This window comes from Magnolia sinica, chromosome 14 (assembly GCF_029962835.1).
Source record: "Magnolia sinica isolate HGM2019 chromosome 14, MsV1, whole genome shotgun sequence".
Classification (NCBI taxonomy): domain Eukaryota; kingdom Viridiplantae; phylum Streptophyta; class Magnoliopsida; order Magnoliales; family Magnoliaceae; genus Magnolia; species Magnolia sinica.
In genome coordinates this window covers 78,154,933-78,170,403 of record NC_080586.1, presented here as the reverse complement: position 1 = coordinate 78,170,403, position 15,471 = coordinate 78,154,933, and the positions used below count along the sequence as shown (strand labels likewise).

Here is a 15,471-nt window from a genome sequence, read left to right as displayed (position 1 = left end):
TGCGATACACAGGATTTCTGTGCTTCACATAGGCTTCATATCACTGATGTGCGATATCGATAATATCGCCAGATAATACTCAAACATTGATCATTATTATTATTGTGTTGTTATTGTTGTTGTGACTACTATCATCATTTGAGAACTTCCCTATTGGTGAGTAATAGAGGATTTCACCTAGGGTATGAAGTTCATGACCACGTGAGGTATGGAGTTCATGTGGAGCTCAAGGTTTAGTGATCACAATTGATGCCCCATCCTTGAATGCCTGAAAATCTCTAACCTTTTTAACCATTGGTATGCAAATAGACGGTTAAGAAGAAACACATAGTAATCTAAATTAGATGAAGAAAAGGCAAAGATTAGATGAATATGAGTTTCTGATATAGGACGAGTTTGGGCCATGGTCTATCCATGATGGGGCTGATCAAACCAATGCCTTAGATAAGACAACCATGTGCCCCACATGCACACTGGATTGATAGGTGAAAATGCGCCATCCCGCCTAAGTGTATATGATTTTTTTGTCAATAAAATACAATTACAAGTGGCATGCTTATGCCTTTTGATAAAATAAAAAATAAAATAACAGAAAGAAAAAGTGGAAAACTCTGTATTTTAACTCAATAACAAGTTTGTTACATCTAATGATTGGAACGACTTGCTTAGGAACGAGTTTTCATCCAACAAGACTCAATGTTTGTCAAATCAAAGAATCACATCATCTTTATTTGTGTTAACTCAATATTCATTAATTAAATAAGAATATTTTAAGCAAAAATAAATATTTAAATAATTACATAAAATAAAAATAAAAAACATATTATTGCCAAACATATATAAAATTAGAAGTCAATGCACGCAACTTAAACATTAGTTTTCTCCAATGTCTTAACTTTCATCTAACAAAACTAAAAACATAATTTATAGACAAAATGATAGCTATATTAGTGACATGTAATTATAAGGAGACAATTTTAATGGGTTAAAATAAATACAAGAATGACATATTTGTTTTATTTTTTGTATTATTTATCAATAGATTTCATCCTCGCTGGATGGATAAAATAATCCAATTCAAAGCAAAGTAAGTTATATAGGCAAAAAAAGATGTTGAAAATAGTATTGTTGTAATTAGTCATGCAGATTTCATTTTCTTGCACTAATAATGTGAGTAGCATGATTGCACAACATGCATGAATGGGAAGGTCATGGCTAATATTTTCCAAGAACTACTGAAGGTTTGGGATTTCCCCAAGAGAATTTTTGGTGCATGGGCCATCCATAAGAGGGTCCGAACATTCTGTTGGTCTACGTGAGAGCCACTGGATCAGGTTTATGAATTGTGTGAATTCCTAATGTATCATTCAATAAAAATGGAGTCCATGTTTCAATGATCCAAATCCACAATCCAATAGGCATGGACCTTCTAGCTTGCATTTTTTTCTAATGATCTACAAGATCTGAGCCTTCTAGCTTGCATTTTTCAATGATCTACAAGATCTGAACCTTCTAGCTTGCATTTTTTTCTAATCCATGCAGCCGCTGATCAAAGAGTTGGGACATTATCAAATTCTTTAGTGCATCTGCCAGACACCATGGGATTGATCAATCAAATTGAAGGGCATTGATTGGATTAACCTAGCTGTCTGATGACATTTGTGAATCCAGACCATCCATCTCACAAGAGTCCAATGTAGAAGATGGCCATGATACAAAATCAATCAAACGTGCAACTCTAGCGATCCAATTTGTGACCTTAAGCAGCAAGAAAAGAAAGAATCAACAGTTAACATTGAAAGGGAAATGTCTAGTACTCCAATGGCAGTAGTTCTTCCCTCAGTGTGACTTCTATACCATAGGCCATCCACATTTGCCCATCTAATGGACAACTGAGTATGGAAAAATCACAACAAATCAGAACTGGCCTGGTGGGCCACAAGATGAACTTGTTACAAGCACATTTTGCTCGTTTTTGTTTCTAACCATCCATCTACGTGCTACCAATCAGACAATTAAGATTGTCCAATTGGTATGGAAGTTCTGGGCAGGGCTCATCCAACTTTATTTTTCAAAATTGATAATTTTATAAGAGAGGAAACCAAAATAAGGGGACAAAGGTTCCAGTATAGGCAGACGCTCCCTCGTTATCTAAGGAATGTGCAGGCCCGCAGCTGTGTGGTAGAAAAAGGGTGCTCCTACCTTTGTTTTCTCCAGGGTAGTGGTAGCTCAACCGCTTCAACCGAACCTGCTGCTGATGCCTTCACTTGATCAAATGCACTTGTCTCTACCGTGGCTCATACTCCACAGCTTATGCAGCGGATTCTATCTCCACTTGTGCCTCCCCTCTCCTCCCAATGCCTTTATGATGCATTCATGTGATTGAATTGACAATGTTGGGTCTGCTTCATCCACCTTTCTATCGATGCCCTCCTTTGCTTATGGCTTGGAGAACCAATGACATCATTGTTAGTTGGGACGGGTTAAGATTCACCGGTTGAAACAACCAGTACTTGCTACCTCATCCGATGTCAGCTCGCCCTTTCCTAGAGAGGGTTAGGATTGGTTGAGCTAGCTGTGTATCACTACACCAAAATCCCTCTTTAGGAACGGTTGAAACCGTTTCCAAATTTTGGAAACGCTTTTCAACCGTGGCTAAATAGGGCGTCGCAAAAACTTTGGGACGGTTGAAAACCGTCGCAAACTGGGAACAGTATTTTTTCTGCCAATAATGGGTCAGTCCTAGAAATATAATAGAAGAAAACTAACCAACAAATTCCCAAAGAGAACCAGCGGTATTATTTCATAAGGCATCAACAAAAAGAATTGTAAGGCTATCCAACAACTATTCAAACTTGAAATGAGTCCGAGTCTAAATCCAAGCAGAGTCAAAGAGTCCGTCGAGCTATTAATGGGTTAAAGGCTTAAACCACAATATGAAATTTCACGTTTTTGTGAAATAATTTGCTAACTCATGAAAATAGTCATAAGAGGTTGATGGTACATAGGCAATCCCTTTGTTGAATTTTTTACGAACAAAATTATGAGAATAGTCAGCCCCAAACAGCTAGGACAAGGCTATAATAATGAAGATAAATAATGGATTATCAAATGCATAAACTAACAAAAATAACAACTCATGAAAAAATCAACTCAACTCGGTCAAGTTTTTTACTCAAATATTTAAATAAAAAAATAAAAATAAAAAAATCAATGGAAATGGGTTTCTCAACATGTTCACTAAAAATCTAACTTAGGCAAATCAACTTGAACAAGCTCTGAATCAAGTTGACTTGATTGAGTTCCAAGATGACTTAATGAGTTTTTTAGGCTATGGTCCATGCCGAGTCAATAGCAGTATGGCAATGGGGCGTATCCTTATAGATCAGCCTTTTTTTCAGGATTTGTGGTATTTAATGCAAGTTGTAAAACTAACTTTCTAAAAAAGGACCACAAACAATCTAATGTTAAACAGAAACCTCACAGAAATCTCTAATACCCATAAAATCAATGGATTTCCAAAAATCATCAAACATTAAACAGAAGAAACACAATATATCTAACAAGGAATCAATGAGATTGCGCCAGAGGATTGGTTTAGCGTTTTGAGACGCCCAAATTCAGTTATCTAGACCATTGATCTGATAGACCCAACATGAACATGGACATAACTCTCAAACTAGAAGATTGATGCAGGACAATTAACCACTTGTTCTAAAAGCTCAAGCCCGATGTGAAATGCCCATTAATCACCCCCGGTGAGGAATCTCGAACACAAGACCTCCCCTGTGGGCCCTGCCCACCCCGAGTATACCCCTGCATCCCACGGGCGACCCCACTCGAGCCCGGTGTGAAAATGCCACTGCATTAATCACCCCCAGTGAGGAGTCTCGAACACGAGACCTCCCGCTCTGATACCAATTTAATGCAGGACAATTAACCACTTGCTTTAAAAGCTCGAACTGTTAGAGCATGGCGAATTAATCCATTTATCTCATAGCTCAAGCCCCACATTTCATAGGTTAGGACCTCAGCCAAACCCCCCTCGTGGGCCGCAAATCACATGGGTACTGCCTCACACGAGCCTCCCACCCTGAGTGTGTCCCCGCATCCCACAGGCTACCCCACTCGAGCTCGGTGTGAAATGCGCATTAATCACCCCCGGTAAGTAGTTTCGAACACAAGACCTCCCCCGTGGGCCCCGCCCACCCCGAGTGTGCCCCTGCATCCCACAGGCAACCCCACTCGAGCCCGGTGTAAAAATGCCCCTGCATTAATCACCCCCGGTGAGGAGTCTCGAACACAAGACCTCCCCCGTGTGCCCCGCCCACCCCGAGTGTGCCCCTGCATCCCACAGGCAACCCCACTTGAGCCCAGTGTGAAAATGCCCGCGCATTAAAGATCCTAGTGTTCCAATCTTTGGCATTTTCCATTGTATGAACCTTGACACAAAAATCTACTGTAATGGAAGATTCTAGCCATCTAACCTTCGGCCTTCTCCATTGAATGGAGACCATCACTGAGCAGGCCACTGACAAACAGATCTAGAATGTCTCATCAAAGGGGATTCTTGAGGCATGGAGCTATAAACGGTGGAACCCATCCTATCAATTGTCTGGATTACAAAACCATGGCCCTGCTTTGTACAAGCTCAAGCCCAAGGACAACGCAAATATCCAAGGCCAAAGATCTACCCACAAAATAAAATTATAAAAGAAAACCATAAAAGGATAAAATTTTCAAAAATCCACAAAAGGCATCAGAAAAATACAAAAATATCCACAACCCAACGTTCAAAAAACCACATACACATATATAGATACACACACATGGATATATATATATATAGAGGGCAACCTGATACTAGCTCAAACGTTAAAAAAAAAAAAAAAAAAAAAAAGCAGATATTTTTACATGAAACCAGAAGCCATAAATGAAACAAGAAATTTCTCCAACCCACCAAAGAAGAGCAGCTAAAATTTCAATATCTCATATAACCGTCTCATAAAAAGCTTTAATGAAAGAGAATTTCAAATACCCACCACCAGAAAATGAAAAGAAAAAAACACAAACCATAACAAATAAAAATAAATAATAAAAAACAGACACTTGAATCCACAACCTAATCCAACCGATCTGAAGAAAGAAGGAAATGAGAAACTTTATTACCTGAAATGGAAACATACAGGGCGAATATGAAAAAGGAATAGAGAATCGTAGCACAGCATCCTTGCATGCCTTTTTTTCCTCTTTTCAAGTGCCGCAATACATGGTTGGTTGTTCGAAATCAGTTGCGGTGTTATACGGTACAATATCATTGGCTAATCATTAATCAGCAGACTTAAAATGGATGGTTAGGAAATAAAATACAACAACAATCCACATTGAATGGAGAAAAAGGTGAAAGTTTGAAGTGTTAGAAGGAGGCCAGATCCAATACAAAGCTTTCTACATTCATATTAATGTACAAAACGCATCTAATTGAACAAAACGCATCTAATTGAATCTAAGTCATCTAAGAACATTTTAAGTGCCATTTACATTGGGACTTAGGTTCACGTCATGTATTTAGAAGCAGTAAAATGCAGTTATATGGACATGAATGCATGTAGATAGTTTTCTTTTTTTTTCTTTTTTTTAACATACAAAGGTTTGTATTGGATATAGGCTCTATACAAACATATGGATCAGTCCAACTGGACCTAGACTTTTGCAGACTTTCAATAACTATTAAAAAAAATTATTGCAATTGATTAATTAAGATGTTAGGAGCTGAGATACCTCTCTTGAGAACATGTGCTGCATCGACCCAAAACAGCCCCCGTCCAGAGAGCATTGTGCGGTTGTATCAAATGGTGAAAAGTGAAAAGTGAAAAGAAGAAGAAAGAACAAAATGAACATTCATTTGTTTCCTTAGGGACTGCTTGGGTATGGTGACATCTAAACCTGGATGTGGAAAACCCCCCTCTGGGAGTTGGTCCATGTGGAAACAGAGAAAGGACAAGTGTCACTGTAGGTTAGGTTTTCAAACCAAGGTCGATGGTCAACAGCGAGATGTGTCTTGCATTATCATGGAAACCTCCATGGATTAGCTTTTTCTGGATTTTATGGATTCACAGCTAATGCATCACCAAATTCCTCAACAACTGGTTACAGTACCTCATGCATGAAGCAACCTCAAACTTGTCTGCAGCCATTAGCACATCCAACAATGCAGGAGTTGTAGTCGTCATGAGACTCTCAGTGTACATAAAATTCAGAAGATCCATCAGGGAAGCTTCCTCTGTATCAGGGAAAAAAAGGTAGTAAATTAATTCCACTGAATCCGTATTTCGGCTTTTGATTGCCACAAAAAAATCATCATCATCATCATCACTCAAGCCTTATTATCCCATCTAACTGGGGTCAGCTACATTAATCCAGTTGCACCATCCCACTCTATCAAAGACTATATCCTCAGTTAAAAACTTCCTGACATGACTATGCAAAAAGCCAACAAAAAGGTTTACACCCTTCAAAACATAACAGACTAAAATTTTCAGGATGGACTCAGAAATGCAAGCATCATCAACCGGAAGGTCAAGAATCAAGAGACAATCTTTATATGATCTTCGGACATGAAATCTAGGATAGACCATCATACCTTTGAAGTCAGGCTTCCTTTCGACTTCTGTCTTGTTCAACCTATTCACTATCTCATTCAGGCGCTTCTCTACTCTCATGGTGCGGACCTATACACAAGCATCACAACCAGTTAGATTTACAAGCCCATATCTCTTCACACAATGAATTTTTGCTCAATATGCAGAAAGAAGCAAGCTGCACAGTGCAAAATCATCCATGCTAATGGAATCTCAAAGGATTGATACGATAAGTACTGATATGATCTAATTCATAAGTTTTTACATAATAGCTTATGTCAGATTACAGGTAAACAACTTACTTCTACATGAGTTCTCTCTTCTTCTTCTTTTTTAGAGTGAAAAATTACATGAGTTTCAAGATGGATTTGAAAGGAATGCAGGCTATATAGCTGTCAATTTGAGGGGGGCTACTTCCTCATTATGAATTCAGAGGTTGTCAGCATTTGATCATTTCCTCTCTACTGAATTAATTATTGCAATTCGATTCAGTTACGATAATGCATCCAAACATAGCGTAAGCAAAGACCAACATCAACCGAGGATATGCCTGTAAGGAATGTGATTACACTTTCTTGTCAATGCTAATTCTAGTCAAGCTGCATACACAAAACTAAAGAGAGAAAAGAATGGCCAATCCAAATTACAACATAAGAACTGTGTAAACTCAGGAGCATGATACCCCACCAATGAGATCTGCTAGATACCTCGTTGACATTCGTCCACAATATAGATCAGGCTCTTCTCCCCTTAGCATACCACCGACTTGCTTGCATAAAATCAGTTATTGCCACATCAGTGAGCCTCTCTATTTCCACGGACCCATTAGAACCTGTTTGAATGTTGAGAGCACTGTAGAACCAACTAGGCGAGGATAAGCAATCTACCAAAGGATGTAAAATTGGAAAATTATGACCCATATGTTTCAACTGTTGGGAAGTAGATTTATAAGATTCATGCAAAGAATAACGGAGAAGATCTTTGTGGAACACTTGTGAATATGGCATGTGCGAGATGTCTGGACCATTCATCAAGTGGGGATATTGTGAACATGCCCTGGACCAAAAATCAGGCAGGTCTGCTCATCAGATGGGTCATGAATGTATGTTGAACATGAATTGACAATCATTATTTTCTCCTACAAACCCAAATCAGATTCAAGAGGAAGGCTCAACATTCAAAGATTAGATCAAAGAACAATCACAAATGGAGGAACTGATCAACAAAAATCAGTTGTAGGTTTACCCACATGCCATTCTTTAAGTTCTTTAGATTGAAAGTATTGTTTGGTTACACCAAATATCATGAAAATCTGCAACAAAGTAGATTGATTAATTATGAATTTCATGATGTTTGGTGCAACCAAACAAACCCCTATACATGTAGTGTGGCTATTATCTGAAATTCACATGTATTTCACGCCTACCATTTTCTGAAATTGCAGAATAGACTGACTCATCAAGATCACTAGAATTCCCAATACATGTAGTGCAGCCATAACCAACAATGTGGAAACCTTGTTGATCCAAATACTTTTGCAGCCCACTGCAACAAATGCAAAAGCCATATATCAATATTTACAGGAAAAGTAACAGAAAAATTTTGCATTCTCACACTATCTTTCCAATCCACACAATACCTCTTATGGAGATATTTGGTAACAACACCGGAATTTGGATCAAGACTTGTCTTAATCTAAGGTTTAACCTGATCAAGAAGGGATTCAAGTTAATAAACTGTTATCTCAACACTGAATATGCATTCAAGTGAATCTAGTCATGCATCATGGGTTAAGACTTAAAAGAGTAAGAAGTGGAAGATAACTTAAAGTCTGAAAAAGGAAGAAAAATAAGGTATGGATCAGATTTGACGAATTTGTGCAGCTGGTGATGGCTGCCATAATGACACTACCATGCTTGAGCTCTGCAGGCTGACCATGGAAAAAAAAAATCGCAACTTTATCCAGTAATTCCTTACGTACTGTGAAGCCCTGCAACGTCAAATCTCCCTTGGCACCAGATAATTATCATTGAAATTTTCAGATATTTCAGAAAATGTCTTTTATCATCATCATAATCTTAGCTCTTCCCACAAATTGATTGGATGGTTAAAAATAAAAATATCCAATGGTCCTGTTCTCACAAACAAGTGTCCACAAATCAGAGGTTAGGATTGTTCAACCAATCTGATCTTGGTCTTGTAACTTGAGAACAGTGGGGGCTGCACAATTAGTTGGTTTTATTTGGGCCTACATATGACACATACAATTTCTAAGTGCATTTGTATCAGCTTGTCTTCTTTTCTTTTTCTTTTTTTTCTTTTTTCTTTTTCTTTTTTTGGTTTTTTATTGGTACAATCCTGTGATATAGAAGAAGAAACTAACCTGTGTTCCCTTCTCAAGTAAGTGAATTGCAAAAGATGAGACTCTAAATTGAATCTTCATACATGGCTGCATGAAGACAGAGAACACGAACCATTAGCAAAAAACCTAAATTTCTCTTCTTTTCGGCAAACTTATGTACTACCTAAACAATTTTAATGATTTTCTTTTACATGTAAATATTGCCTTTACAAACTGATATTTGGTGCCAAAAACATAAATCCCCAAAATCCCAAACGTGTACCAAATATCAATTTTCCATACCACTCAAACTGACAAGAAAACACAAGCACTTTGCAAGATGTATACAGAACAGTAAGAATATATGAAGCATATGGCATATTTGAAGGAATAACAAAACAAACCTGTAGGGAGTATCACCACCAAATTTCTTCTGATTGACACAACTTGAAAGAAGTTTTATGTAACCACCACCACATTCGATTTCCTGCTCAAATTTTATAGAGTATTGGAGAATCAGAGTTCTGTTCTTGTTGCTGAACTTCGGTATCTGTGCAGATATGGCAAAATGCCTAGCATCAGTGTACGTTTGAATACCTGCATATAGTTTCCCCAGTAAGAATCATCTCAGAGCATATGACTTGGGGACCAGAATATTCCCCAGTAAGAATCACTTCTGTCAATTGCTTTTAGCTGTCCAATTTTTGTTTTTTAATATCATCAGAAAACTATAATATAAAAAGGAAAAATTATATCTTCTATTCAGTTGACAGGGCACTGCCTTCCATTTTGAGAACAAAACCATATAATTATAGGTTAAAGATAAGAACTTACTAGATTCTCTATTCAAATTAGTTGACAAAAACTGCAGAATTATGATCAGATACATTGCAATTCATCTCAAGCAACATATAGTGAAATCTTTAAATATGCCCATCACTCACAGAGTCATGCAGCCACCCATTAAGCATTCGCACTGCCTAATCCAAGCTGATGTAAATGGCATGCCATATGCAACTACGGATGCTATTCCAAGCTGTCCAATAGATTCTCACTTGACGAGGCACACATGTATAAGATCCAGGTCATTCATCTGTTGTGCCTCACAGTTGAAAGGCCATACACCAAAAATCACACAAGTCAGACAATCCAAACAGCTAACTGGCGGAAATTTAATTTCACCATTAATTGGACCTTCATCTAACCATCTAAATTTGAAAACTAAAAAATCCTACAATCAGTGGCTGTGACTCCTCAATAAGTATGATTATCAGGGGTTAGCCCATCCAGTGTAGGACCCAACAAATGACGGGTTCAGATCTACTACATGCTTGCCACGTGTACCTAAATGAGAGATCAATAAATACAATGCTAAAAGGAGGAAGAAAAGGCCTGGGAATCCAAATACCTCGTGAATTTGATTCTCCTTTCTGAAATTCCTTCAGAAATTACTCTATTGATTTTGGATAAATAAAAACACTCGATGCACGTAGGATTATCAGGAGTGCAGAAGCAACAATTGAGACCAACGATGTCGACGGAGGATGCCACTGAACAGGTGTTGCAATGCTGCCGGAAATAATGATGGTGGCGTCGACGGAGGATGCCACAATGCTGCTAGAAATAATGGGACAGTGACATAGGTGGTTCAGTGCATGACGCCAATGGAGTATTCCGGATCGGTCGAGGGTTGTGGATCGCAGAGACTAGATCGCGGTTTTTGGGTTTGGCTGCCGATTGTGAAAACAGAGATGGTCCCATGATTGAAAATGGCTAGGGTTTTGAAAGGGGTTGGGTACGGACGTTGACGGGTTTTAACAGGGATGGGTTTGAGGTTTCAAAAGGAGATGGGGGTTTTGACAGAGGATGGGTGGGAGGCTGCTGGCCAGGGGTTGCAATGGGTTTCGATTTACAGGGGTTTGGGGTTTGATCCACAATGAGTTCAGGGTATCAAAGAAGGTGACTAATGGAAGAGAAGAAATCGATTCCATAGAAACCCTAAAAAGGAATGAGTTCAAACTCGGAAGATATGAGAAGAAAAACAAGAGAGAGTAAATAGGAATGAGATCGAACTTGGAATATATGAGAAGAAGAAGAAGAGAGAGAGAGAGAGAGAGAGAGAGAGAGAGAAGAGGTGTGGGCCTGTCGCCCAAAGTTTGAGGAACACTTGGAAAGGATTCCAACTGTTTGCATCAGGAACGGTCTTAAACTATTCCTAAACTATAGACATAGCTGTTCCTAAACCAAAGTTTTGGTGTAGTGTGTTGCTTCCTCCGCCTGGTAAAATGATTGAACTGACGATGTTTGGTCTGCTTCATCCACCGCTCTACTGATGCCCTCCTTTGCTTATGGATCGGAGATCCAATGACATCATTGTTAGTCAGGACGGGTTAAGATTCACCTGTTGAAACAGCCAGTACTTGCTGCCTCATCCACTGTCAGCTCGCCCTTTGCTGGAGAGGGTTAGGATCAATGGGCTGGTCGACCTAGCTGTCGCTTCCTCCGCCTAGTAAAAAAGCAGGACTTAACTCATCAGACCATCTTCCAAAATGGTTAAATGATACATTTAATTTACATGTGGATTTATCATGTACTAAATTGGGACTCCGAGGATTTCCCCTCCCTTTAATTTGTTGGCAAAAAGGTGAAGGCCTTCTGTCAAAGCCATCATGCCCATCTCTAGAGGCATCACCCACACCTTCGAGACTGGAAAAGGAAAGTGCAACTAAGCCTTTGGCATCTCTAATTGCTTCACTTGAAATAGGATCCTTCCAAGTTTAGCTTCCACCAACAAGAGCGCGATGTGGGATGGGTAGATGACAACTCAATGGAGGGCCAAGATCACACAAATTCAGGCCAAAGAAGGTCCTTGATTGGGCAAAAAATGGCCTAAACTCGTGCTATAGTTTCCGACAGTCATAACTTTGTGACTGGTTATCTATTTTGTGCATATAATATCCGTTGGATACCTATCAATGAGATCTATGCCCTAGCAAATCATCCAAGGTTCTTTGGCCCACAAACGGCTTTGCAAAATTCAATAATTTCAAGGGTGAAATTAGGTTTTTAAACTAAACTTTATTCTTAGTAAATTATATTTTTCTATTTTTAGGATTTTAAGTGTACAATTGTGATCCTGAGTCTTTGTTTTAGTCATCTAAGGCTTGTTTACGAATTTTGGTATGATTAACACTCAACTATTTTTGATAACTTGTACTATTTCAGGAACGTTTCCTATTTCGAGTCAAAAGAGGTCCATGGTTTCTTTTGCTTATATAAGCACATTGGATATGTCATAAGCAGCAATTTCGTCACTAATATCCATTTTATTTCTCATTTCTAGAGATTCTCTTTCCTTGTGGATTTAAGGGCTTAGCTGAGAAGAAGACACTTTCTCTTTCCCCACACCCCGCTACGTTAGAGAGGGAGCACCTCTACAACACACAACGTTGAAAGTATATTCTCTTGTGCTAAATCCACATTTTCTGGGTGTGTTTAAAAATATCTGTTTCTGGTTTGAACTTTCCATTGCTTTCATACAAGCATGACCCATCTAATGAGTATGATGGCCTGATAATCTTGAGCACATCTTATGCACAACAAAGATGTCCAACAAACATGACATGCTGCAATGTAAGGTGTCCCATGAAAGCTTACCGTGCAACTGGTTGTAGGTGAAGCCATGCATCCATTGTTCTAAGCTTGTTTGGTTTTCCAATTTCCTATGACATGCAAAGTAAATGAGCCATCATTATCATTTATAGGTGTTTGTTTAAAGTTTAAACAGGAATTGCAGCTCGTAAATCAAGAGTCAAATACACTTGTAAAGGAAGTAGGTAAAGTAAATTGTAATCATTACATTTTTCATATTATAAAACTACATTTTTACAGTGATTTTTGGGTAAAACAAACAATATAGCAAAATCATTGTTGCGGACAAATGTATGTGAGGTCACCATACAATTGCAAGAGTAAATAATCATTGCCCATTTACAACCATTTACTGTTGTAATTGAAAAAGCAAATAGGCCTTAAATATCGTTGGAAACCATGCAAGTCTCACTACAAAACCACTCTTTAAAACCATGCATGCATCTCACTGCAAGACAAGAGGCATTTCCTCAACATCATGCATCATAGGAACAAAACCCTCCTCTCTCACCTTCACTTCCAATTCCCTCAGCAACCCATATATCCTCTCCGATTCAGATGCAAACCGTCATCTTCCAAGAATGTATTGGCCACATTCCCAACCTCAATCGAACTACTTCCTGGTGTCCTCCTCACCCCTTTTGCCTTCATCAAACTCCTGACCTCTGCCACATCATCCCATCTACCACCAACAGCATAAATATTAGAAAGCAATACATAGTAGCCCGCATGGTCAGGATCCAACTTCAACAAATTTGCAGCAGCAAATTCACCCATCTCAATGTTATTATGAATTCTACAGCCACCAAGCAAGGCACCCCAAACATTCGGGCCAGCTGCGATCGGCATCTGATCAATGAACTTTGCAGCTTTATCCAATTCTCCTTTTCGACAAAACATATCAACCATGATACCATAATGCTCTGAATTGGGCATGACCTTGTGACCATCTGTCATACTTTCAAAAATCTTAATCCCTTCTTCTACCAATCCAGCACGACTACATGCCGACAAGATTGCTACAAAAGTAATATGGTTAGGCTTAACTGAAGATTCTACCATTCGATTGAATGTCAAGATTGCTTCCACTCCGAGGCCATGAACTCCATAAGCCGCAATCATTGAACTCCAGACAACAATGTCCTTTTCTCTCATCCTCTCAAATACCATCATCGCATGATCTAAGCTTCCACACTTTGAATACAAGTCTATGAGAGCAGCCCCCACAAAAGCCTTATTATCAAAACCACTCACTACCAAGTAACAATGAAGGCAAAGAGCTTGCTGGAGGACACCCAAATGAGAACATACTGTTAGAATTTTCACTACTATGACGGCATCTGGGTGCGTACCATGCAACAACATGGCACAAAACACCTCCAATGACTTGTGGGCTAGACCATTTTGAGCATACCCACTTATCAAAGCAGCCCACGAGACAACATCTTTCTTAGGCACTCGATGGAAGAGATTAATAGCATCCTCAAAACAAGAACATTTCGTGTACATGTCAACCAGAGCAGTAGAAACCACCAGGTCCAATTCAAAACCCTTTTGAACAGCAAAATCATGAATCTTCCGACCCTTTTTTAAGTCGCAAGCTACCGCACACGCTTGTAGAGCACTAACCACTGTAACTGAATTCGGCTCAATTCCATCCTCAATCATGCCATCAAAAAGATCCAATGCCTCGACAGCATTGCAATTCTGAGCATAGCAATCAATCATGGCACTCCACGAAATGACATCTCTATTAGGCATTTTATCAAAAAGATTCCTTGCATTCCCCACACACCCTACTTTTGAGTAGAAATTCAGCAAGGCATTGGCCAAAGAAAGATCAAATTGAGAGTACCTCCTCACAACAAACGCATGACAACATCTTCCACCGCTGATATTCTTGGCTTGTGCACAAGCCGAAACCAGGCTAACAAGAGTCACAGGATCGGGAATGAGAGCACCTTCTGCCATCATAATTCGAGAAAAGAATGACATTGCTTCCACGGCATCACCATTCTGCTGGTACCCAGTAACCATCGAAGTCCACAAAACAACATCCGGCCGAGGGAATTCGACAAACACTCGATGGGCATTGCCCATGTCTCCACATTTGGCATACATTTGGATCAGAGCCGCACCAACGAACATATCGGCTTCCATTCCATGATTCCTCTTGACAAATCCATGCACCTCCTTGCCGCTCTCGAGCGCGGGCAATCCAGCACAGGCCTTGAGCACAATGGGCACTGTGAAGTTGTCAGGGCTCTCGCCTCCCACAGCGAAATTCATGCGACGGAATTGGCGGAGAGTCTGCAGCCATTGATTCTCTCTGCAATAGGCTCTGAGTATGGCGTTCCAGAGGAAGACGGTTGGTCGGGGCGTTTCATTGAACACCTGGCGTGCAATTTTGAGAGAGGTGTATTTGGCGTATCCAGAGGTTAGCTTTGTGACGAATAAGCTGTCCTGGAGATAACCATTTCTAAGCAAGAGAGAGTGCAATTGGGAGATAGAGCTTTTGTCATTGCATGATTCGAGGAGATTGCACAAATACTCTCTACCTCTCATCTAAAGGGGCACAAATACTACTGATTTAGGGCCTGTTTGGATGCCTGTAACTTTTCTAAAATATAACAAAGTTACAGGTGACTTCGTTACATTTGGTATTTGGGGGAGGAAAGTCACAGGTAACTTTCTCTCAACCTGTGACTTTCTTACAGGAGAAAGAGGTGAAAATCTTACAGGCGCTGGAGTCGTTTTTCAAGTTACCTGTAACTTAGTTACAGGTAAAGGTTGAAATTTTTGAAATGAAAATCGTTGGGAAGAATCGCACCTGTCTTC

At 39.4% G+C, this 15,471-nt stretch overlaps 1 protein-coding gene and 1 long non-coding RNA gene across 4 annotated transcripts; both read right to left on the bottom strand.

The window, feature by feature from the left end:
* Positions 1 to 5,804: 5,804 nt before the first annotated feature.
* On the bottom strand, positions 5,805 to 10,723 carry LOC131226320 (uncharacterized). Of its 3 annotated transcripts, XR_009161715.1 has the most exons (4): positions 8,281 to 10,723; positions 7,349 to 8,186; positions 6,644 to 6,731; positions 5,805 to 6,283 (listed from the first exon to the last, which is right to left on the bottom strand). It is a non-coding gene; the product is annotated as an uncharacterized LOC131226320 (long non-coding RNA). The 3 variants fall into 3 exon arrangements; XR_009161716.1 differs by having other exon boundaries at positions 5,805 to 6,731; positions 8,068 to 8,186; XR_009161714.1 differs by having other exon boundaries at positions 5,805 to 8,186; positions 8,281 to 9,090; positions 9,387 to 10,723.
* A 2,096-nt stretch (positions 10,724 to 12,819) lies between these two features.
* Positions 12,820 to 15,233, bottom strand: LOC131226319 (putative pentatricopeptide repeat-containing protein At3g01580). Its single transcript, XM_058222138.1, is given in 2 exon segments — positions 12,820 to 13,191; positions 13,194 to 15,233. Coding segments are annotated over 2 exon segments (2,118 nt in total). The 5' UTR covers positions 15,199 to 15,233; the 3' UTR covers positions 12,820 to 13,078.
* Positions 15,234 to 15,471: the final 238 nt, after the last annotated feature.